Source organism: Myotis davidii, unplaced genomic scaffold (assembly GCF_000327345.1).
Source record: "Myotis davidii unplaced genomic scaffold, ASM32734v1 scaffold415, whole genome shotgun sequence".
NCBI lineage: Eukaryota > Metazoa > Chordata > Mammalia > Chiroptera > Vespertilionidae > Myotis > Myotis davidii.
Genome location: NW_006287951.1, coordinates 4863385 through 4890223, shown reverse-complemented (window position 1 = coordinate 4890223; position 26839 = coordinate 4863385). Strand labels below are relative to the sequence as shown.

At 35.6% G+C, this 26839-nt stretch overlaps 1 protein-coding gene across 3 annotated transcripts in view; it reads right to left on the bottom strand.

Moving 5' to 3' along the window:
• The window catches only part of ARMC8 (armadillo repeat containing 8), a 57618-nt gene that overhangs the window by 23099 nt on the left and 7680 nt on the right, over nt 1–26839 (bottom strand). Inside the window, exons 2-11 of one of the 3 annotated variants that reach the window (XM_006759821.2) lie at nt 25203–25274; nt 23447–23589; nt 23248–23345; nt 19454–19546; nt 16270–16350; nt 14408–14483; nt 14221–14311; nt 12365–12425; nt 10217–10417; nt 6842–6937 (exon numbers count right to left, since the gene is read on the bottom strand). In XM_006759821.2, coding sequence (XP_006759884.1) covers nt 6842–6937; nt 10217–10417; nt 12365–12425; nt 14221–14311; nt 14408–14483; nt 16270–16350; nt 19454–19546; nt 23248–23345; nt 23447–23589; nt 25203–25270 — 1008 coding nt within the window. In that variant the 5' untranslated portion in view covers nt 25271–25274. The remainder of the gene's footprint in view (nt 1–6841; nt 6938–10216; nt 10418–12364; nt 12426–14220; nt 14312–14407; nt 14484–16269; nt 16351–19453; nt 19547–23247; nt 23346–23446; nt 23590–25202; nt 25275–26839) is intronic. The other 2 variants (XM_006759820.2, XM_015561392.1) reach the window with 2 other exon arrangements.

Below are 26839 nucleotides of genomic sequence, written 5' to 3'. Positions count from 1 at the left end.
TGAAAAAGTACCTCTCTGGCATCATTAACTCTGGAAGCTTCCTTTCTGAAATATTAATCTACAATGTAATCACATTTAGACAGGTCCCTTAGAAAAATATTCTCAATTGATGCAGAAGTAATACAGATTTTGTGAGTCAAAACTTCAACAACAGATTTTAATATTTTGGAAGGAGAAAAGTGGTAACACTTTGAAATAAACTTCTTCATAGGAGATGACTCTTCCAGACCCGTTCATACAGGCTAGTTTAATTATAGTCATATCTTAATCATATCTGGGTATATCAATCATGCCAAAACTGGCTCTTAGTATAGACAAGACTTATACACACACGAGGCCCTGGAATTACTATCTAGCAATTCAGTGTCTCATCTCCTTAGCTATTTTGAACTGTAAGCTCCTACAAGGCACACAGCAGTCTTCTGCTTCATTCCTGGACACACAGGAGGAAGCATGTCATAAATGCCAGATGAAGAAAACGATGTAATTAAAGCATCTCATTACCCATTTTGTGCCAAAAAGTATGTGAGAGAAAAGATATATATTTTTTCCGAATCTAATGCTTTGTAACCAGCTAACAAAATAACCAACCTGTACTTCAAACTTTAAAAAACGAACAGGAACTGTAATTCAATGGTTTATGCAACGACAGTATCACAATTAGTAGTACAATACTCAATGTTATGTCTCCGCTTAATGAAGCTCTGAAATCAATATTCATTACTGATTTTATAAATACCTCTGTTTGGTATCTAGCATTGCCTCTCCCAAGTGTGCTTCTTTCAGTGTGCAGAGGGCCAAGGGTCTCAGTGCCGTGGGCAAGCGGCACAGCCTGGTCCTGTTATCATTAACTCTTTACAAATACTTACCATCATCAATGAATGGTGCAGAAATCATTTACAACTCTTTGGTAGATTAGCCTTAAGACGATAACTAACAATTTTACCACAGATTAAATCCATGGATTCTGAATTCTGAATGAATTTGTTGTTATTCAGTAACAGAGCCGAGTCCTGAAGGGCGCTACTTCTGTAGTACCGCTGAAAACCTTCAAAATGTTCAAGGTGCTTGTTTCAACTTGCAGGCTAAGGCTTAGAAATCGCTCCTTGCATCTGCCTGATTTCATGGCAGAGGCATACAAAATTTTGACACTGTGCCTTTTAAATTTCCATTTAGAATTACTGCACTTTGTAAAATATTTAAAAATATAAATTCATGGTAAATTATACTGTTACCCAGAACACTAAATAGTAATAAAATCAACGTATAACAAATCATAAAAATGTTTAAAGTGAAATACTTAGCAAGTTTCTGAGATGGCAGAAAGATATTTTTAAAAATTGATCTAAATTCAAAAATATACTTTAAAATCTTCTAACTTTAAAAATATAGAGAAGAATTTAAATTTGTTCAAATTTTGAACATGCATATTTGAGACAGGGCTTCATATGAATAATGACTGGAGAAATAACATCTAGGGCAACTATGGACAATAATAATTAGATAACCAAAGTTAACATTTGGCCTCCATACTTTTCCTAACATATCTATTACCTCTGAATTCAACCAATTATTGATTTATATTGTATATTCTATTTAACTTAAAAAACAACAACACAAAATTTAATTTGGTGCTTTGAAAGGCATGCTAAAGCAAACAAAAAGTTTTGAAAACCAGAAATTTAAATCTATTCTAAGAGAGTAAGAAGTCATCTTGTAATTAATAAAAGATAAGCTAAAGAAAGAGCCTCTATGCTTCCGAAGTACAAATATTCTTTTTCTATAAAGAATAAATAACTAACAGAACTGGAAATTTATAGATTAAAGTCACTGTCTTCATTGAAAACCTTTTTTATTTATGCCCCAACATTGTTCAGTGTTTCTAGTACAATTTAAAATACATATTTATTTTTAATCTCCCAATGAAGTCATTTAAGATATTCTAATAAATGCTTCCATTTGTTGAGCACTTACAGGCACCATATTAAATATTTTAAATACATTGTATCTTCATCCTCACAATGACCCTGTAGATATAATTTCTTTGCTAGGAAAAAGAAGGTAGAAGACAAATTCTCATTTTTAATTTTTTTTTACTTTTTATTTTTTTCTGCCTATACCTTTTAAAAGAAATTATTCAGTTTAAAAGGAAAAATATATCCCATTCTTGACTACCTTATTCACATAATATAAAACCAGGGTGACTGGATGACCCCCTCCCCCTGTAAGAAACAAAAACTTAAGATTTCATGTTTTCAACTCTTGAAAATATGAAAGGCAGTTATAAAACATTAAAAATGACAAAAACATTAAATTATTAATTTCCAAACTGATTCAAGAATAGCCCCATTGAAATCAACATGTCTATTCTAATTGTTTTCAAATAATTCCTTAAGCCCCTCACAAATTCTTACTGGCCATTCCTTCCTGTTCTCTGACACTGAGGTTTTCTTATAAATGCTGAGCTGTACAGCTGTGTCTTATGGCTCTTCATCTCACTGCACTGCTTTCCTTCCTCCCCCACCAACCAGACAATGTTTACACTTTACAGAATAGGTTGGTTTCTGAGTCAGGCTAATTTCTATAAACCAAATCATGCTTTTATTCCCTAGGAAAAAAATGGGTCCAGATTCACTTGTGATAATATACATTATTTTTAAATCACACATTTTAAAGGGAAAAAAAACTAAACAATAATGGTAAAAATTATTTCAAAATTAAACAAGTACCATACCATAAAATAAGTTCTCTTTGATCTATATCAAAGTGAGTAGAAGACATGTCCTTGAGATTGTCTGCCTCTTGAAAAATGAGAATTTCCTGCATTTTCTTTATGCTAAAGTATAGTGAAATCCCTTGCCTATATGATCAGATTTTATTTTTCCTATTTTAAATTTCCACTTTCACATACTCATAGAATTGCTAATAAAATTATAAATGTTCTTAATGTGTGGAGGCCCATACATAATTTGATTGAGAGTGCTTAAGAATGTAATTTTACAATATGATTCATTCATCTATTTGTCCATTCATTCATTTTTTTTCATTCATTCATTCTTCAAATATTTGTTAAGTGCTGTCTATGCATCCAGCAGTGTTGTAGATGCTGGGAATACAGCGATGAACAATACGTAAAAACATCCCTGCCCTCGTGGAGCTTACATTCTAGTTTTTCAAAAGGAATCTCCAGCTAAAATGTAAGTACTCAAAATCCAAGAGGAAAGCTTTCTGAAAGTCTCCATTAGTAAGATACCTCAAAGGAGCAAAGGCTACACCAAGTACTACTTTTAACATTTGAAATGTATTTTATTTTTATAAAAAATAAAAATAACATCCTGTTAAGTTTATTAATTTCCTTGAGTTAATTTATACTTACTATTTCTAACTTTCCTCAAGTTATACTTTCTAACTAATAAATTATACTAATTCCTTAAAGAGAGTGAAGAGAAACAAGCCATTAAAATTTCCAGCCTAATTTATGATCAACAGGTACCAACCAAGTAATGATCTTCATAAGAACAATTCTTTGTTATAAAAGAGTCAGCCTCACAATTACAGGACTGCTTACCACTGCTGCCTCTGCATGATTGACTCCACCACTGATTGGGGTTATAACTGGAAATGCCAGCACTTGCAAGAATGTTAGGTATCTTTACTTCTTTCTTTTTTACTGTCCCATTAACTGAACTTACGCTTCCTAGTCAGCATTAATATGTGGTCAAGGCCATTATTAAAAACTAGACTTTCCCCATGGCAGAGATTATAGTGAATTGTGTAGTTACTGCCAATGCGCTCTGGACCTTTCTTCCACTGAGTACTCAATTCCTACCTCTGCCCTTGCTTAACCTAACAAATTCTTGACTTATTCTAAGTTGAATATGGCCAGGCCACATGGTCAAGCTCAGTGGTCCATCTTTTCTTAGGCTTCTCCCTTTTCATGTCACAGCCAATTGGTAGTGTTTTCTACTGTCATCTGAAGAACTCTTCACACTCTTGGACTCTCTGCCAGGACAACAGAGGAAGTCAGGAAATTTGTAAGTATGCCACAGAGTGATGAAATGCTGGGAATTAGAATACCAACTTTGCTCAGCACAGGACACAGAGAGATCTGGGCATATTGAAGGAAATGTCACTCTGTGTATGATTTCTGTATTTTCATTTCTATATTTATTCAACAAATATTTATTTACTGGGTGCTTATTAGGTTGCAGGAGTTGTTATATAGTTGATATCTTTTAATGGGAATACACCAACACTGCTCCAGAGCAGGAGTGGTATATCTCTGACCTAAGGGTCATATCTCAGTCTTCAGCTTAATTTTGTCTGGCCCAGAAAGAAGGTATCAAGAAATGAAATCACAGCAGGTCTTTAGAAGTCTTCAGAAGCAATGAGAGAGAGAGAAACATAATTCTACAAAGACAGAAGGCCTGTATCTTTCTCCTTTACAGCAGTTGGGTATATCTCTCATTGTCTACTTCTTACAGCTTCAGTTTTTTCTTTTTCATTCTGCTTCATTTCCTGAACTGATCATAACAGGGCAATGGAATATATCTTACCCCTGTACTTACTGAATTGCATTCTCATTTTCAGTTTAAAAGGCAGACCAACTGAACATTTCATACTTTTATACGTGTGTGTGTGTGTGTGTGTGTGTGTGTGTTTGGGGGGGGTGTGGGGCGGGGAGGAAATAGCTCTATGATCCTTGAAATTTCTTTCAAAGATTCTCCTCTCATTAACTCAGTAAACTAAAATTCCAACTTGACAAGCATAAATATTGCATTAAAAAATAAAACAATTAACACTGTATATCACAAAAATATAATCAAAGTTAATAAGGCATAAGTGTAAAAGGTAAATAAATATTTCATAGAGAAGTAAATAAAAATCTATCCAAATAATTATGTCAACAAAAAATGGAACAGAAATAAAGGCATTCAAAGAAAAAGGGTCATCGTCATTTTTTATGCACTGAAAATAAGGATTCTCCACTCCTAAGAACCATTTTCATGTAGGTTTTATCACAATATAACTTATATTTTCCATTTTACAATATCTCTCTTCAGTAATTACTATGAACTGTAAATTATTCAAACACTTCATTTTTCCAGAAATTAAATGTCTTCCTAAAAACTCTATATAATCCCCATTATATAAGAATATCACAGTATCTTTGCTTCACCACACAAAAAAACTATAATAATGATAACTTATTCTTTATTTGTCATCTTTCTACAGAAATTATCAGGATTTAGCCTTACCAGGAAATTATACACATTATAAATACAACTTTTAATAGACTGATCATCAGACTGTTATGTTGTATTTCTAGAACATGATATCACAAATTAAGTCATTAATTCCAAAACAATAGTTTATTAACAAAAAAGTACAAAGAAGTACAAATGGACATCCTATTTCCCCCTTTATAGTCCATCTATCTATCTCCCTTTCAGTCCATGGCATAACCTTCTTGAGCTAAAAGAATGGGCAAAACACTTCTCTTTCTAATGAGTCCTAATAACCATCCAAAAACAAATCATTACGTATACAGTCCATGTCAATTTTTAAAAAATGTTTTATCTATGAGTTGCCATAAAAGCCTTTTCCTAAACTGAACGAAGCATATCAACATCCAAAAATTATGTTTGTCAGACATACGGAATACCATATCACTGGTATGTTTACCTTTAAGTAACAGTTTACAAATGAAAGCTTCGAGGTGTCAAGAAGGATTTTCATAGATATTTACTAAGAACACTTCAAGTCAAAAAATCTTGTTAGTTGAACTAAATTGAGGTACATGCTTTTTTGCACTGATTTTAAATCAATGCTATTTACATATCTAATCTTACTGCTTATTTCAATTTTATTCAAGAATGGTTCCTTTTCAATTGATTTCATGAAACCTATGGCTATGCCACACTTCTCTCTCAAGCCCAAGTACTTCTCTGAATCATGACAAATTCCCAGTACTTTGTAATTTCCCTCAGAAATACCAATATAGATGGAAAGACTTAGTAAAGTGCATGTTCAGTAAATAATGCCAAATTTGCTCTTTCTGCTATGGCTCATCAAGACAGAACATGTGGGATTACTTTACTGATGTTCCTAAAAGCTTAGTGTAAAATTTATTAGATTATGTTTATTTTTTTGAATGGTAGATCCAGTTTTTTGGTTTGAGGAGGGAACCAGGTCAGAGCTTACAACTATACTTTATTTTCTGCTTAAAACTATTCTCATAAAAAACATGAGTTCAGTGTTGGACTAGGCTGTTAAAACATAAGGTGCTACACCAGTGATACATTTTTTGGGACCTGAAAATTCACATGATCACTCACTAAACATAAAATCACCATTCCACAAAGATTTTATTCACATCAAACTTGCACAGTAGCAAAAAAATCAAAACATAACTAAGCCACATATCAAAGAACAATATACAATAGATTTAAATTTCTCAATGGCATTGGAAAGTATTTTCATAAATAACATATACAATTCTAGTGTTAGGACTTTCAAGGTGTCTGAAACTTCACAGTGCTAGAAATGATTTTTATCAGAACACATGCAAAAATGTGCAACACAATAATCCATATTAATGACACAGAAAAACACACCAGTTATTTGTCATTCCAGCACGGCCATGCCACTCTATGTTCTAAAAACAAACAAACAACCCCCCAAATCCGGGTCCCATTCATTCTTCAATTATGCCTTTAGTCACTCTGCTTTATTATATTCAAACAGTCACTGTTAGTGCTCTTCACCACGACTTTCAGGTTGGCGTCACTCCCTGCCTGCTGGCTGTCAGGACTGGGGGACGCCCCTCTCCCAGACTCACCTTCTTCCGGATGTCTTCATCATTTGCTCCAAGAGAGGCATAGAGCTTGAATGCAGCCTGGCGGAGTTCGTGAGCATGTTTTAAGTCATGATCAAGCTATGGGAGAGGAGAAAAAGATATGTTCCAAGTCAGCCCACAAATTAAATTTTCAATAAAACTCATTGAGTAGGGTTGAAGAAAAAATGTTTAATAACTATGAACATATGAGTGCTCTCACTGAATTCCTGATTATTTTTGGGTTCTGCTCACGTGATTGAGACCTCGGTGTGTTTGTGTCAGCATTATCTGGATACACGCTGTCTGCTTCTGTCTAAAGTGAATGCCACAGTATTTGACACTAGTATATGTAAACCTTTGACCCCTAAAAATTCAGTCCTAGATTGTAGCTTCAGTGGCACTAATGCTTACTTGCACCGGCTCTTTGAAATGCCCTCCTCCAAAACAAGGCACACTCAGGCCTTGCCAGCCCCAGAATACAGCTGATAATTTGAGTGCTGTTGCAACAATGTCTTTAGCAGGTTTCCCAAACATTAAGAGTAGTGCTAGCCTAATTTCAGTATTTCAGGTACTTTTAGAAACAGGGAAAACTTTTGTGAAAATCCTTAATGAACGTTATACCATGGTAATCATTACTATATATCTATTGCCGTTATCTGAGACTTATGTTCAGGAGACTTTTTAGATACATTTATTAAAACTACTTACTGGTATTAAACAATTCTACCTTTCCATATGCATAACTGGCTTCTAAGTTATCAATTTTCTATACACCTGATTTGTCATCAAACTACCATAATAAAAATAGGACAGTTTCAGTGACTATGAACCAGTAAATATATAAGGCATATCAATAATGTAAATAATTTTATAACTAAGAGACATTACTTCTTTATCCAAGTGACTACCACTTTCTTCAAATGATTTGCCTTCAAAATGTTCTCTTATGCAATTATATAGCTGTTGTTCAAAAATAATCAGAGATCCTCTTTTAAAACTTCCTGAAGAGCTAAGTGGCACATTAGCTACAAAACCCTGACTAATGTATGTATGAACTAAGAGAGTTTGAAGTTAATTGTCAATGCTTGTCATGTGTGAAGATGGGGAAATCCAGCTGGGTAACCTTTAGAATAACAAATAAAACAAAACACCCTGAAACTCATTTGGGGTAGTTCTGAAGGCAATTCTTAAAAATAGTTCCAAAAATATTCTGATCAAAGCAGGCACTGATGGATTATGGGAGGAATCTCCCAATATATAATGAGGAACACTCACTTTGATATGTAAGTCCTAAAATATTTATTCTTAAAGTTTTAACTACTTTTTAGTCATAACATGTTAGAATACTGAGTTGGACTAACATATCACGAAAATCATACATTTGTTAACATGTAAGAATTTCTCTCTATGGTCAATTACTTAGACTTTTATGGTCAGAAACCACTGGATAATCCATTATTAAAAATAAAGATGACTTGCTCTGGCTGGTGTGCTCAGTGGTTAGAGTGTTGACCTACACACTGAAGGGTTTCAAGTTTGATTCCCGGTAAAGGGCATGGACCTGGGTTGTGGAAACCCCTGGCATGGTTAGGCATGTGCAGGAGGCAACAATCCAATCGATGTGTCTCTCTCATACTGATACCTCTCTCTCTCTTTTTTCCCCACTATTCCTCCCACCTTTCCACTCTTCTAAAAAAAAATTAAAAAGAAAATAACCAATGGAGGAAACATCCTCGGATGAGGATTAACAAAAAGTAAAAACTAAATAAAGATGACAAAACAAACTAATGTTCAAGTTTGGCATTGAGCTAATTTTTAAAAATTATTTCTATTCTAGTTTTATTGTAATGAAAATAAAATGGAAAAACCTTAATAGCAGGGATAATCTACATACTAGTTAAATGATTTGCACCTGCTTAGGCTAGAATTTCTTGTAAGTATATTCCCTCACTCTCCTGTCCAACAAAGTGTTCTATTTGCCTTGCTGGGATGGTCAATTAAGGGTGTCCATGAGGCCATAACTAGAACTTGCCCATGTATCTCTGTACCAGTGAGACACTGTCAGTGTGAGCAAGTAGCCAGAGGGAGAACAGACAAGGCAGATGGTTCAGTATAACCCATCACCTCCACTGGAAAAACAATCATACTGAAGGAAGAGCAGACATAACTTTAATACACAGAGGGCAATATACATCATTAACACAAATATCAGTGAAAGCATTTTAGGTCCTTCCTGAGACAGAGAAAATATATACCCTTAATAGTTTATTTTATTTTCAGTATCAAATGCCAAATGAACAGTTGGCTGCCAGATGAATTTTCTTTTTGGAACTCAGGGGCATGAGAGAGGTCAAGAAAACAATTTTTAAAAATTTACCATGGGGACCACTTGTATAAAAAATACAGTCATATTGATGAAACAGTACTGGTTACTAATTAGGAGGCAATGTTTCTTCTACCATGACCTTCTTAAATAAACTTTCTCTAACATAATATTTATCTCCTATGCTTAGAGAAGTAAACATGACAAATAGACTCAGAAAAACAAAGTTAAAGGAATATCTACCTATCCTAAGGAACTTATATTTTGAGAAAAAGTGAGCACCATTTGGTTCTTGATGGTCTCAGTCTAGAGGTTAAATGATGCTTTAGCTGTCACTAGCAGACCAAGTACAGTATAAGACTGCAAAAAGGAGAGAGAAGAAGATGGCAAAAGTTAAGAGAAGTAGCACAAGAGAAAGGCAGCAGTGGAGAGTAAAATAAGGCCACTAAGTTACACATAGCAAAAGATCACGTTGACCTAAAGAGCGAGTACAATGCAACAGAGATGATTCTGGGAACACAAATAGGATGAGATAACATTATTAGAATGTCAGTAACCTGCTTAGAGACCAGAACGCACTATTTGGGGGTTTTAGTTGGGAATTAGGGACATAATTTTCTTCTTTCCTCATTATTTCCTTAATAAAAAATTTCTGCCCAGCTGGTGTGGCTCAGTGGTTGAACATCGACCCATGAACCAACAGATGGCAGTTCGATTCTAGTCAGGTCACATGCCCAGGTTGTGGGCACGATCCTCCAGTAGGGGACATGCAGGAGGCAGCCAATCGATGATATTTCTCCCTCATCGATGTTTCTTTCTCTATTGCTCTCCCTTCCTCTCTCTAAAATTCAATAAAAACATATTAAAAAAATTTCTGAACATGAAACAAATTGGACTCAAAAACTCATAAAACAACATCATCTATGTTACCAAAGGTAAAAGATTCCTTTATTTAAAAGGGCTTTGAACTGTATTATCAAGTGGTTCAAAGTAGTGAACCGTAAGTAAAACTTTTAGGAAGCCCTCTCTAGAGCTGCTGAAGGAAGAGAACATACCCTTTTAATGTCAGTGATGGCACTCACAGAGCTGGGATACTTGAAATAGTCAGCAAGCATGGCAATGAGGTGATCAGTAATGCTGGCAATTCTCTGTAGCTCGACATCTGGTTCAATCAGATAGGCGAGTGTCTCAGCTCCTTCAACTCTCTCCTCCAGTAATCTCTCCTTACTGCACATTCGAACCAAACATGGCAACGTCTGAAAGGTAGTGACATTAATTATTTGCTTTTTGGTAAAGGCAAAAGCTTGGAGATCATATAGTGACTGAATAAACTCAATGATTTTTATTGGGAGTCATGCTTGCAATGAAATTTTCAATGAAGACTCACAGAGAATAAGAGAGTTTTTTTAATGTAAAAATATATAAAATTCAGTGCATATTAATCATTTATGCTGGTACACTAAACTCTAATCATACAATCAAAATACAATAATACAAACTCTATTCAGGCTTTTGTGATCGATTAAGACTAAAGCCTTATGGTACAACCTTAAAAAAGACATTTCAAGAATCCCTAATAAAGCATGTCTGGTGCTACACCATGTATGTATTTATTTAACTAACTGACCTCCAACAGTTTAACCAGGAACGATTTTGCCTTAGAAAAAGTATGCTATTTTTTCCTTAATGAGCAATATGGCTGGGATGACTTTTATTTTTTGTTTGGGGATTAATATCAATCTACAGGAGCAAAAAAAAAAAAAAAAAAAAGATACAGCTTTAAAGATTCCGTGATCTTACCATTACTCAGATTCCATCAGTTCTCCTATAATGCAAGTGAAATGCATTAATTATAGTTCCTAGGTTTTCCAAAGAGCTCCTTGGAAAGACTAATATCTAAACCGTCCAATTTTATTTCTGAGGTCCTTCAAAAATCTTGGCACTGGTCTTGGTTGGTTATCTATCAATAAAAACATCCCATGTATTTACTATTTCTACGGCTGATGAATCCACTTTAAAGAATAATGTAGAAGTAAAAACTGAAAAATATTACAATGATAGGAAACCTCTCTCAACTGCCAGCCAGCTGTGCTTCGCTCTTTTCCAAGTCCCCATTACATCTTTACCGAGGCTTCCAAGAGGAAAGCCTTATTCTTATTTTCTTCTGAACAGTCACTAACATTATCAAACCATAGATACATGGATTATTGAATTTCTCACAACTACTACACCAAGAAAGATACTATTAACCTAGTTTACCAATGAGGAAGGAAGAAAAGAAGGGGTAGAGGAGTAAAGAAAATAAACCAAGGCCCTTGCACGGAAGCCTTTAGCACTCTATGCAGAGTTGTTTTCCTAGGGGGTTGTCAGAGCTCATTAAACTAATTGACTTGCTTCACCAAAGACTAAAGCAACCATTAATCTTTTTTTATCCTTAGGTTGATTTTGAACACTGATAGTGAGAGATCTCACATTCATAAAATGGCACACAATGAATTTATTTATACTTGCTTTGTTCTTTATAGCTAATAAGACATTTAATTTATTGTTATTCTCAAAATAACCCCGTGGGATAAATGAGCAGGAATTATTGCCTCCATCTTCATAATTAGGAGTCTGAAGTGCCAACAGAATAAGGGGTGTGTCCAAGGTTACCAAGCTAGGCAGTAGTGGCAATGCTAAAAGCAGATTCCAGGTCTTGGGACTCTTAGGGCTAGTCTCTTATCTGGGTTTTTCTGACTTCTCATGGATTTGGACATCAATGATGATGACTGTTTTCATGTGTTATTTACTTATTCCTTTTCATTTCTCCTTTTGATTACCTGCCATGAGAGTGATTTAAGTCTTTATTTGCAGATCTAATGAACTGCTTCCTATAAAACTATTGCAAACAATAAAAATCAAGGGTTAAAATATATTTTCTATCCCTAAATTTTACATATTTTTACACTTTCTACATCCCCCTTATTACCATAAAAATAAAGTATGACAAGGAAATAATTATTTCACTATGACTTTCAAAACACATATAAAACCAATTTTTAAAAACTACATTCTATCCCATCAAAAAGAAAAGCATGGTGTTTACTATTATTTTATTCTATGCACACATACCATAGTGACAAACAGGAATACCAAAATTTATATTCAACACATATGAGTGGATACTTTTCATATGCCTTTTAGAGAATTAATTAGCTCACCTTCAACACAATACAGTTGTCATCTGTCCGAATTGCTCCAGCTCTACACATGTAAGTTAAACTGGAATAAGATGGCAAAAAGTAAGTTTCTGCTTGTGTTTTAAAGCTTTAAAAGGAAAATTACTTACTTGCCTTTAATATTTTATGGGCCAAAAATAAGACAACTACTCTCATTTATTTTGAGAGAGGCTTTGACATTCCCTTATCTGAGGTTCTGTTAACTTAACAGTCAAAGAAAACTAACTGATACCAATGTCATAAGCCAGATATTAAAAAACCCCAAAACCCTACCTACAAAATTTTTAAAAAATAAATGGCCTAATAGGTGGACACATTTCGAAGCTAGATGCTGGGCACATTAGAGATCTTTATACTTTTCTGTTTAGTTTTAAATTTTCCATAATAAAAAGGAAAAAAAATAAAAAGTTAACAAAGTATCTAAGTTTAAATGAAGTTAAGCTGGTATTCCAACTTCAACAGGAGAAGCATTTACCTTCTAATGCTTATGGGTGTCCATAAGAAATTAATTAATCAGAGGTTATCAGTAGTGGCATTATTAGGCAATGATTTGGTTTTATTGAAAAACAATTTACCTTCACAATTATATCTGGTTTTGAATAAGAATAAAATTACTTTGCACTCCCCAATAAGGTAATGAACATTAAGCACTTCAGAAACTTGAATGAATTTCCTTTTTCAATTACATTCCTTTAGTAAGCTGGGTGAAAAAAAACACCCATGTTGTAGCTTTTAGGGGATGCTATAAACAAATCAGTAAAATACTTATATTATAGAGTGGGGTGGGGAACATCTGGCCCGTGGGCCGTATAAAGGCCTGAGAAATCATTTGGTCTGGCCCTGCCAAGGCCTTAGGGGTGAGTTAATTAAATGTTTGACCACATATAGCAGGTTAATTTTTAAGTTAATAATTTTGTATGGCTTGCAAATTTTGTTATAAATATCCAAATGGCCCTTGGCAGAAAAAAGGTTCCAAGTCCCTGTTCTAGAGGGTTGGAACCTTTATAGCTGTCATTATTTCAAGGCTTGTTATCCCCAGTTTTTTTTTTTAAAGGTTCTATGACAGGGTTACCTCACCAACAAAGAAGCAAATAGTTTTGAAGTTAAAACAAAAAGCAAACAAACAAAAAATACAAGTAATATAAACAAACAATAAACAATTCATAATTCATGAGTAATTCACTGAAAATTTGTCATTCTCATCAAAATATCAGAGTTTCTTAACTACTGAAATAAACAATTCATTTAGCATAGAACCCTATATAACAGGTGTTCAACCTATCTGTTAATGTATTGATACAGAATCAGCATGTATTGAAGGCTTATAGGAGCCAAGAGTTATGCTAATAAGAACTTTATGTAACTATCTTATAAATTGTTACATCTCTATGAGAATTTTTTGTTTTGTTTTTCCTAAAATGAGGAAACCACATTCTCTGAAATCATGCATTGGTTATCAACTTTAATTCTCATTCATATTTCTATATCTTTATATTTTCCTGGGTTAATACTTTTAATATTTAGCATAATATGTGATGGTTAATTCTCATCAAATTCCATATTATTTCAACAGAAATACAGGAAGGGAATGTGATAAAGTAATTTTCTGTAGGTAGTCTTAGATGTTATATGAGAGAGAGTTCCTGTTCTGCATGCTACTAAGTAAATAGAGTAAAAACCATGTCCATTTAAGAAAATGTGAGACAACCACATGACTTTCAAATTTTAAAAAATCCCCAAACAAGGCTGGGATTGAAACTGAACCAGTCAATCTGTCCCAAAATACTCTAAGATATTGAGAAACACTATCTTTCTTTCCACATTGTCTTGACTTTTACCATTTTGCTGATGTGAGTTGCATCTCAATAGGCTTATCCCTCTGTAACATCTTCACAAAAATTTGTGGTAACAATTCTCCATCAACCAAAACTAGAAATAAAACAAACAACAAGCATTGAGAACTTCTTTAAATCTACAAAGTTTATAAATTAAATCATGAAGGTTCCACTGAAAATTCCAGCCTACCATTTACCAGGGTCATCGATACCTGGGGGTTTTCAAAAGCTAAAACTGAGAAGCATTTCAGTGCTTGCATTCGAACCTGTAAAAATAAATGAACAAACAAACGTTTTTATTTTAGTTTTGCAAATATGCAGTTTTTAAAAATATATTTTTATTGATTTCAGAGAGGAAGGGAGAGGGTGAGAGAGATAGAAACATCAATGATAGAGAATCGTTGATCAGCTGCCTCCTGCACACCCCCTGCTGGGGATCAAGCCAGCAACCTGGGCATGCGACCTTGACTGGAATCAAACCTGGAACCCTTGAGTCCACAGGCCGATGCTCTATCCACTGAGCCAAACCAGCTAGGGCACAATTATGCATTTTAATGTCTCAGAATCTAAACTCTTCTAAAGAAATAACTATTTAAATCTTCCAAAGTACTAAAGGAAGGACTCAAGGGAATAGAAATAAAACCTGTATATCTAAGGAGTGCAATAAGTTAAAATTAATGAAGTAATGAAAAAGCAAAAACAAAATGGCAACTAAAATTTAAGTAGATAAATCCCTAATCAAATTTAAGAGAACACTGTACCAAATACAATGTTGGTAAGGCAAAGGGAACTTAAAAGCAATTACTAACTGCCTTTCAAATGGGACATTGCTTTTCCCAAATTACAAAAAACAGATACTTAAAGGAGGGAAAAAAGAGTACTCTACTCTTGCATATGGGGTGAGAATGGGGAATAGAGGAAACAAAGTTACAATAAAAATTTGAAAAGGACTAAATTACTTTACCTTTTAAAACACCTATAAATTGTGCCACCATTCCTTAAAACTGGGTAACTGGTCTGGGATGATACCAAGGAAGGGCCCAAACTCTCAACCACATACAACATATTTTACAATTTGCAGGAGCTCCTATAAGAGCTATTTTTTTTTAAACCTTTCTGTTCAGTTTTCACCAGATATCTACTCCTCACTTCCAAGCCTGAGCCTATATTTGATGTTCTTTTGTGGAACCTGGGACTGGTAGGATAGGTAGCTGAGATGTGAAGAAGCATGTCCTTCACTTGGGCAGTACAACTATCCTTGTGAGCTCTTCACCAAGAGTGAACTTTGGGCATCTGAGGTAGGGAAAACATACGTATTAGCAGGCTGCAATAGAGCTAAGAACCAGAAGAGCAGAGTGAGGTAAGTACAAGTGGATAGAAGACCAAATGACGGCTTCTCTGCTCTACAGGAAACTCCTGGTAAACCCAACTCTAATGTGACACAACAAGGACAATGTCCCAATATTTGCTACAATTTGCTAACTGAACAGCAATGAGATGTCCGAAGTTTTAGCTAAACGCTTGGTAATATATCATGATGCCACTTACCTATATATAAAAGACAGTAAAGAACATTCAACTAACAAATCTGAAAACCCTTGACTTTTAAACTCAACATAGAAAAAAGAATACATTTTAAATGTTTATGTATATGTGGATATATACTGTAAGTTTGAGTCACTGTGGCTAAAGGTCTCAAATATGAAAGCCAAAGTTTTTCCTAATATAGCAAGCCACTGCTCCAATATACTTCAAGGCATCAGCTTTCGCACGAACATCTAACTGGAGGAGATTGTTAATGATCACAGGTGAAAATCAATAGCAACTCATGCCACTATCATATCCTGAAAACAAAATAGAAAGGGTAGTTTTTTTTTTTAAAAAGCAACTTCTATAGATAAGAAAATACCCCATAACATTTTACTGATAAAAACTACGCTTGGTCACAATATCTAACAAAGAAGGAATAAAATATGTGGGTCTCTTTCTAGAGCAAGATTTTAGAAATCAAAATAAAGTATAAAAATCTGGACATAATTTTTAACATCTTACTTTGTAAGATACTGAGGTTAGTAGGTGAGCAATATTCTGAACTGCACCATGGTTAAATAAAATTGTTTGATGATCTGGACCCTGTAAGAAAAGAGAATATAGCAATACATTAAAAAGAGCAAGATTCTTTCCAATAAAACATTTACTTAAATGTAGAAAAACACACTCAATACAATGCAGTTACCCTTCTCTTACATAAACTCACCCCCCCAAAAAAGCAGGGAAACTGGATCACTTATGGAATATCTTTATTGATGGAGTTATGTTTATAAATGATGACAAGATCAAGCACAATGCAATTCTCTGACCACAAGGGTTCCCCACTACTAACAAGATAAATTGTACTTTTTAACCCTTCAAAATTCTTTACCCCAAAGATAGTAGCAATATTTGTTACAAAACCTCTTCCTCTTCTCTGTCCTACATAGGATTGTGTAAAAGCAACTGCAAGAAAGGAATTAGTGGCTGCACCAACTAGAGAGGAAAAGCTATTGTTTGATTCTTATCAAGTCTTTCTCGTCTTTCCAAATCAACGTGCATAAACCTAGGGTTATGGAGGCAGCAGCCACAGAGTAGGAGGCACATAAGCCCTTGTGATCTTAAACTCCAAAAGATAGGTCTCAAAAATCTGAGTAACTGCTTAAGAAGAGACAAAAATTTAGAAGTTAGAGCTCCAATTAATATTATTACTAGCCTTTTTCAGCTTCTTAATAAGGGAGAGAAAATTTCAAAGATATAATTATGATTAGCTTATAACACAAACATTTTAGTCATCTCTCCTCTTTTTCTGTTTCCTTTCCCCCAAGTATGTATATTTATTTGATATTGATATCAGCATATACAAATTGTGAATTTTAAAATTGTATTATGAATTTTATATGTAAACTGACCAACATGAAAATGAAAGGTTTTTACAATTAATGACATTACAGAGATCATGAGATCAGTTGTTTTCAAAGACATATATTGTTAGTGTATCAATAGAAAGATTAATATTGTATTTTAGGCTATTCCTATTATCATTTGGTTTATAAATGCTATAATGTTTCCTGAGGTCTAGTTCTATCTCAGAACACCTGAATTTGATCATTTAATTACAGTAGCAAAGGTCATTATCAGGCTAAAAGAAAGCCAAGTTAAGATGAATTTCTCTGTTGTCTTCAGTTCATGAACGCCATGAGGGTGCCTGTAAGTTTCTCTACAACACAACAACTAGTGATTTAATGGTGTTCCTTTAACTATGATTCCAGCTAAAACAGCATTGACAACTTTCACATAAGCAAACCTAAAAGTGGTGAGAAATTTATAATGAGTAATTCTAAAAGTGATTTGGGTAACTTCAGGAATGGTATCATTCAAATTTCTCATAATATAACATAATTTGACATGCAGTAGTTATATACATCCAGGTCCAATCTTCAGTGCCCTTTTGGGATTATTGTAGTTATAACTAGTAGATGCTGTGTTTTCGAGCACACTTGGGTATAGGTGCTCAAAGATTTGTAATGATGCACAGAGCTCTGGAGTATTCTTTTCTACCTGCCAGGGCCAGCTACAAGACATCATTTCATTGTTGAAAGATTTTAGACCCTGTTAGGTTAGCTCATTTTTAGTAAAATGAATTTCAACAAAAGTATTGTTTTCTTAAAGCCTTTCCTTGAATCAAAATGTGTATTTGTAACTTTACCACATATTGTAAAAGTTAAGGGATCATTTGACATCCCTGGTCCTGTGAGTCAGCTTACACACTGTCAAAGCAATCTGGGAAGAGAAACTTCAAAGATTGATTGATTGATTATATATGTATGTATGTATGTATTTATTGCCTAAAGTTGTACATATGTCTCCTTTTTCCCCGATTGACACCCCGCGCCCTGCCCTGCTCCGCTTAGCCATTCCCACCCCGGGCAAGCCCCCACCGCCCCAGCATCTGTGTCCATTGGTTATGCTAATATGCATGCATACAAGTTCTTTGGTTGCTCTCTAACCCAAGCCCGCTCCCGTCCCTTGACATTGTCTCTGGATCTATTCTTGTTCATCAAAATTATGTTGATCATTATATCCCACAAATGAGTGAGATCATGTGATATTTAGCTTTCTCCGACTGGAAAACTTCAAAGATTTTTGACAAAAATCTTAAATGCTAAATGTCTTAAATAGAATTAAGTGGGCTGTGAACTTCCTTTAGGATTTGGGAAGGGGTTTAAACATTTAAATTATAATCAATAATTTTTATGGAACCAAATTATTTAATTTTCTTTTATTTGGGAAACTGTTCTAAAATGTGAGCTGTGATCTTCCTAGTTTAGTATGTAGGTGTTCACTTCTCTTTCCCATCTTTCCTATAGTTCCCCCAACTCCTTACTTTGTATTATTAATGATAGGTGAGTAATGTTGCCCTGAAAACTTACAGAATCATCAGATGATAAATAATTATTTAGTTAGAAGTTAGCAAATGTGTAGAAATTATGAAAGATCTCAAATAATCACCCATTGCTATCAAAAGAGTACACTCAATGTGTAAACTATAGAACAAAGTAAGTAGCACTTCAACTCGTCAGGTTAGGTTCAGGTCCCTTAAGTAACAGAAATTTCTCTCAACAAAGAGCAGAATAACCTCTCAGTTCTGCTGGTAAGAGATCACTTAAAATAATTTCCAATAATGTGGAAACTGAAGGTGTAAGGAAGCAGTCATGATCACACACTGATGGTAGGAGTAAAAATGGTACAACCTCTACACAAGACAGTGTATGATAAAATTACAAATGCACACACTCTTTGATGCAGCAATTCCATTTCTTATAAAATATCTTACATACAAGGTATTTGTTGCAGCATTGTTTTGTAATAATATTAAGATGGGAAACAAGCTAAATGTCCAACAACAGAGGACTAGTTAAATAAATTACTGAACATCTACACTATATGACTGTTTGTAAGAAAAGAATAAGGGAGCTCCTTGTGTACTGATCTGGAATAGCCTTCAAATTATGTTAAGTGAAAAATGCAAGGTGCAGAAAGTATGCACGGTATACTTTCATTTATTTCAGAAAAAGGAGGGGGAGGGTATATATGCAGAGGTCTGCTTATACGTATAGGTTATCTCTGGGAGGATATACACAGGCACATCTCCGTAGGGCATATAAGATTTTACATTACACTGACTATTTATTCTGGTTCTTACTTTACAGCAGTGTGAGAAGATCTGACAGATGTACTCCTGGGTGTAACGGGACTTGCTAAGCAGCGCCATGAGGTGTGGTATCACCGTAGCATCCTGGAGTTGAAGGGAAGGAGAGCACAGCAACAAGAAACTTAGGCATGTGGAGCACATCTAATGAACTATTTCCACGAGCAGGTACTTATGTAAGCTTCTTATCTTAATGGCAGTAAATCAGATCTGCTTAAGAAACACTGGAAAACAAAAGCAATATAGCCACCAAAACTGTCTGGGCAAAGAATAAGGAGAAGGGCTTTAATGTTCATCAATCGACAATAAAATACAAAAACAGAAAATTCTCAATTTCTTTCCCATAAACAGCCTATATTCTCACAATAAAACAAAATCATTTCAGTAAGACTTGACAGAAATCTATTCTGAAACCCAAATGTGAGGTAAAGATATACAATAATAAATAGCTTATAAGGAGGAATCCTATATAATAAAGGCGTAATATGCAAATCGACTGAAAGATGGAATGACCGGTTGCAATGATGCGCACTGACCACCAGGGGACAGACACTCAATGCAGGAGCTGCCCCCTGGTGGTCAGTGTGCTCCCACAGGGGAAGTGCTGTTCAGCCAGAAGCCAAGCTCATGACTGGCGAGTGCAGTGGCAGGATGGCAGTGGTGGGAGCCTCTCCCGCTTCCAGTAAGGAGCAAGGGGTCCCAGACTGCGAGAGGGCGCAGGCTGGGCTGAGGAACACGCCTCCCAACCCTCAGTGCACGAATCTCGTTATTGTATAAAATACAATTTGTATAAAAATAAACTTGGCAATTATGATTTCTGAGATGTTATGGTAAGTATCAGTAATCAGTAGCAATATCTCACAATGACTATAGTTAGGTAAGTCAATCTTTGCAATACCAACTTCTCATTTATAGCATACTCTCTATTGACACTTAGCAACATACGTGATGGTACAAAAGAGAGAAGAATCCACCCAACTTGCTGCAGGGCTCTCCAAAAAATCTCCCTTTTCTCATTTTTTTCATTCCTGCATTTCTTCATACCTGCCCCCCTTTCTGCCAATTCTGTCATATATTTGCAGTTTACAGTTGAGTAAACATGCAAAGAATAGTTAATATAATTTGCTCACTGGATAATGAGACTTCAAACTAGACATCCTGCTGTCTTCCGTTTAGTGCCCGAGTTGCCTCGGCAGCTGGCCTCTTCCCTGTCCCATACAGCACTACACTCTGTCATTATCCTATCAACACTTTTCATGGATTCTCCATTGTCTCTGAGGCATAAAATTGAGATGCTTCATAATTTACAAGTTCTTACTATGAAAGTCACGCAATGTCCTTGAGTCTTAATTTTTTTCATGTTAGAAAGTTAGGTTGGCATCAATCGGAGTTTTCCAAATTATGCACTATAATTCATTAGTGGGTTATGAAATAAGTTTAGAGTATGAGGAGGAAGGAATTAAGACAGCTGGCCAGGATCAATTTCCCTCTATTACTGATTGGGCTGGGGGTTAATGGGAAACTTCTAGGGCAGTGATTTTCAACCTTTTTCATCTCATGGCACACATAAACTACTAAAAATCCTGCGGCACACCAAAAAATGTTGTTTCCCTCTGAACTCACAAAATAAAAAAGGTATAATTTTGATTCATTCACATTGGATGACTATTGTTGTATTGGCTGTTATCATTTTTTTATCTGACAATCTAAGGGAAAAGAGGTCAGTGCCCCTGACTAATCCAGGTATCGCATGTTTTAAAAATTCTTGCAGCACACTGGTTGAAAATCACTGACCTAGAGTAAAGAAGACTAGTGACTGGTTTAACCTCTTTGTAAATAAGACACTAGGACCTTAGGAAAACAGACTGATATTTACTAGGAGGAGAGCCCCGTGGAATGCTGTAAGGAGAATTACCAATGTAGGGACTGCTTATAGTACCAGTAGTTCTCAAAGAGTACTCCAAGGACCAGCAGCACTTAAGTTACCCGGAAACTTGTGAGAAATGCAAATTCTCAGGCCCCACCGAGATCAGTGAATCAGAAACTCTAGGTAAGGTCCAGCAATCTGTATTTAACAAGACCTCCAGGCAATTCTGGAGCATGCTCAAGTTTGAGAACCACTGCAGTATACACTTTCCAGATTTATGAGGCATAGCTCCCTGAAGAATGTCACACAAATCCCTGACATATACAATTGAGATGTGTCATTTAGAGCCTCCCTGCTGGTCGAGGTGACTCACAAACCTCCTTTATAATACTACTAGAGGCCTGGTGCACTAATTCATGCACCAGTGGGGTCCCTCAGCCTGGCCTGCAGGATCGGACCAAAACCAGCTCCCTGACATCCCCCAAGGGGTCCCAGATTGCAAGAGAGTGCAGACCAGGCCGAGGAACCCCAGCAGTGCATGACCAGGGCTGGGGAGGGATATGGGAGGTTGACCAGCTGGGGAGGGACTGTGGGAGAGCTCCTGGGCATGTCCAGCCCGTCCAGATCGCCTGGACCCCAACAGTAAGCTAACCTACCAGTCGGAGGGTCTGTCCCCTGGTGGTCAGTGCACGTCATAGCGACTGGTTGGCCAGTCAACTCTCTGCCCCCTGGTGGTCAGTCACATCATAGCAAGCGGTTGAGTGGCCTTAGCATACATTAGCATATTACTCTTTGATTGGTTGAACAGATGACTGGACAACCAGACACTTAGCATATTAGGCTTTCATTATGTAAGATGTATCCTTACCAGCCAGGGGAACACGTGTCTGATGTGGGAAGGACAGATTATGAAGCCACATGACATGTCCCCCATCTCTGATTGTTTTGCCTCTTGATTGCTTATGTTCTTGAAATATTTGTAAAGCATGATTCTGGGCAAGATTTCTGATTCACATGTGTCAGATTTGACATTCTGATTCTTTGTGTTGGCTCAGAATCACAACCAGCATTTTTTTTAAATGAAAAAGGATGTAATAGGAACCAGAGAGCATCATATTTATGGAACTGTTTTGTGAAGACCACCTCAGGTTTCTCTCTTTCTCTCTCTCTCTCTCTCTCTCACACACACACACACACACAAATTATGCACAGTGTGGCAATAAAAAATATATTTCTTACTGTAGATTGTGGATAGGAGTATTTGAAAGTTATTGGCTTGGATAATTTTCATTAAGAAGCACCATGTAACCCACAAATAAAAACATCCCCTAATAATCCCTGAGGTTTGTGAAAACTACTGAATGATTCCAAAGATCTTTGGATTCTCTCACATGAATTTTCTGTTCTAGCCTGGCAAATAAGGCTCTTGCAAGCTGATTCTGCTCCACCTCTCCAACTGAACTAACACTGATATCCCTCCTGCATTAGACTATCCTGCCCGCTATCCTGCATATTCTCTTACACAGTTCTCTCCTAGACTGGCCTCTTTACTCTCTAAATCTTATCCATTATTTAAGACCCAGGTCAAATTCTAACTTCTCTATATAGTCTTCTCTGCTGGATTTAACCTAGAATGAGCAGAGCTCCCTATAACTCATTTAGCATTAAATATGTTGCCTTAATTTGTATGCAGTAAGAGATCAAAATGGGTCTTAAAAAATAGCTTATAAATCCCTCAAGGTCTGAGACTATCTTTCACTTCTTTACAAAGTCTAGATTATTTGACATTTGCAAATTAGCAAGAATTAGTACTTCTTGAGACCTTTTTATAATGTAACACAGTTGAGTCTTGAGATGCTAAATAGATTAGAAGTACGATGACAGTGAATGTAATTGATGATTAAAAACATCTAAAACTCACTGTATACAATAACTCCTCTGGAGTGACGGGACTGGTGAAGATGGTGCGCAGACATCGAAGGCAAGCTTCAATGAACTTCAGGTCTAGAGATAACAGTCCTATTAACAGAAAATAAATTTAAGGTTCACCTTTTCAGCCATATTTAAAACTGCAAACTGATTCTTATTTTTACTTGTATAAATATGACTTCCCTACATACCTTGCAGTAAGGCAGGGATGATATGGCAATCTAATAGAGACTTGACATTGTTTTCAGTACCCATAGCAAGACTTCCCAATACCACTGCACATTCGGTTTTCAGCTCTGTACTTGAGGTTTCTTGCTGAAGCAAGTACAACAATCTAAAAAGAATGAATTTGATAAATAGAAGAGACTAAAAAACTTAAACGAAAGTAAATTAGCTAAAAGTAATGTGACAAAAAAAGACTACCAATACATCACACATACTAAAAATACTCTTGACAAGCTTATAGAGGATAGGAAATGGTCATTTGTTTTATCAGCTGATAATTTAATAAAGAAGTGTTTGGAAAAAAAATCTAAAAGATTTTCTTCATTTTGAGCAAAAGAATAATCATATAGTTTCAAGAGTGTATCAGAACTATGAATGTAAAAGTTGTCTAAAGTGTCTCTGTAGAAACTGCAACATCACAGTCCCTGTTATCTGCCTCTTCAGAATGTGAAGACAGCCAATGCCAAGTGCTGCTGGGTCCTACATTCAGGCTAGATATGGACCTTGAATAACCAGAGCTATCGCTAAGAGATCACACAGGTTGAGCCTACAAGGGATATCCAGAATCCCTGTGTAGCTCTTCAAGTAAGGGGAGCTCTCCTCTCTTTAATTCTCCCATTTGGAGAATCCGGGGATCCTCCCATTTTCATTTCAGCTCAGCCTTCCAAACAACTACTCTTCAAATTCTAATTATCCACCACTTAAGACCATCTTCCTTATTCTAAGGAAGGACTCTCATGCTTCATAAAGCATATTTATTTTTTAAAATATGCTTTTATTGATTTTTAGAGAGAGGAGGGAAGAAGGATAGAGAGATAGAAACATCAATGAAAGAGAAACATCATCAATCGACTGCTCCTACATGCCCCCTACTGGGGATCGAGCCTGCAACCTGAGCATGTGCCCCCCTGACTGGGAAGCAACTGATGACCTCTTAGTTCATGGGTCAATGCTCAACCACTGAGCAACACTGGCCATGCCCTAAATCATATTTATATACTGGATACTAATCCTCTAAAAAGGCTACTGAGTGCTTTATGGTTACTAAAGTATATATTCAAAGTAGGTTATGATAAAAACAATACAACCATTAATCCTGTATCAAAAGATAACAGAAAAACCCCAAAACATTTTAAAAATTCTGAATGAAAAACTTACAGCAACTGCACATAAAACTTAGTTCTGAATAGTAACAGCAAATCAAAAGTTATACAACTGTCATTATCTGCCAAAAAGGAGCTTATTAGATCAGAAGGAATCAAACTTTCTGTTAAGTTAAAAAAAATTTTTTTTAAATTAGAAATTGAATATAGAAAAACAGAATTAAAGACCAACCAGGTCTCTCTCTCTTTTTAATTCAAAAACAGATTTTGAAATCCTGAGAAATTGTTATCCATTCATACAAAAAACTGCCAGGGCTCTCAGTAGATCGGGAAGAATGAATCAGGTTGGTGTACATTGCCTCTCTATCCAACAATCTTTTATTGCAGAGTCAATGATCTTCCCGAATTTCCAACAAGTATTCATACATTCATTTTACTGCCCATTCTCTGGTATTTTGTTTTGTTTTTTACAGATGCTTCAAAGAACTCAAGGCATTAATTTAGAAAATTAAGAGGCTGTTCAAAAATAGAATAGGCAATACAGAAAAAATATTAGTCTTATGGTTGAGAATGAGAAATACATTAGAATTAGTAGATAATGGAATGATAGCAAACATACCTTGGTACAGCTCCTAAAACAATGAGGTTGGCTTTCTGCTTGTTGTTTCCAATTACAGCATTTTTCATGTCTCTGAATTCAGGGGAAGAGGAAAGGGTACAATATGTTAAAATATCATAGAATAGAAATCAAAGATCAATTCTTCCACTTTATGTTTATTATGCCACATCTTGGATTGGCAAGTACAGAAGTTAGTGACAAAGTCAATGCACTGACCTTCCCCCCCCCCGGAACGCCAAAGAGAAGGGATAGAAATAGGTGCTGAATGAACCTGGGGGCTGTAAAACAGGACAGGAGTGGCGTGGGGAAGTGGGAGATATCCTGAGTACTGGCAAGAGACTTCCAATACTAAATGCTGAGTTCTTCAAAAAAGGCCACCAAGCCTTTGAATATAAAGAAATACAGATCACCTTCTTACTTACATCTGGGAGGGGAAAATAAAAGCAACCAGTCCACAGAACATACCTGACCTTGCTTCAGGGAGAATGACTTTTTTACTCTTTTTTTTCTGATTTCTTTTGGACTGAATATTTCTTATTCTATTTTATCTCCTTTATTATCTTTTTTAAAAATATATATTTTATTGATTTTTCACAGAGAGGAAGGGAGAGAGATAGAGAGTTAGACACATCGATGAGAAAGGAACATCGATCAGCTGCCTACTGCACACCTCCTACTGGGGATGTGCCCGCAACCAAGGTATATGCCCCCGGCCAGAATCAAACCTGGGACCTTTCAGTCCGCAGGCTCTATCCACGGAGCCAAACCAGTTAGGGCTCTCCTTTATTATCTTATTAGCTATACCTCTTTGGGTTTTGTTCTGTTGTTTTTTAGTGGTTGCTTTGCAACCTATAATGTGCACGTTTCAACAGTCTTCAAGGGATATTATCCTCATTTCATGTGCATTTTAAGAGCACTGCAAAAATATGTACTTCCACTTCTCCATCCATTCTTTAAGCTGCTACTGTCACACGTTTTATTTTTAAATTAGAAACAATAGAATATATTGTTACTATGTTTGCTTAAGCAGCCAATTATCTTTTAAGGAGATTTAAAAATAAATGTTTTATATTTCTTACATATTCATCAATAATTTTTATTCTAGCTAAACTCATATCTTTACTTCACCAGGAATAAAACTGTATTGATAGAGTATCTCCTATTAATGACCAACTGATTCACAAACATGTGGTTTGTCCCAAAGGACAGGAAAAAAAAAAAGCTCAAAATAAACCTAATACCACTAATAAAATGTTTAATAAAAATACTCTGATTGGACCTAGCTGGTTTGGCTCAGTGGATAGAGCATTGGCCTGCAGACTGAAAGGTCCCTGGTTTGATTCCAGTCAAGGGCACATGCCTGGGGCATGTGGGAGGCGACTGGTCAATGATTCTCTCTCATCACTGATGTTTCTATATCTCTCTCTCCCTCTCCCTTTCTTATCTGAAATCAATAAAAAAAATATTTAAAAAAATACATATCAAAAGAACAATTTAACAGTAACAACATAAAAAAAGATTTATTCTAGGGTCAACCCTGAGACTATTCAAGGGTCAACTGAGTTATCAATATATTTTATGCAACCACATCTGTATAGAATAGTACTTAAAAGTGTGGGTCTGGAGTCACACAGCCA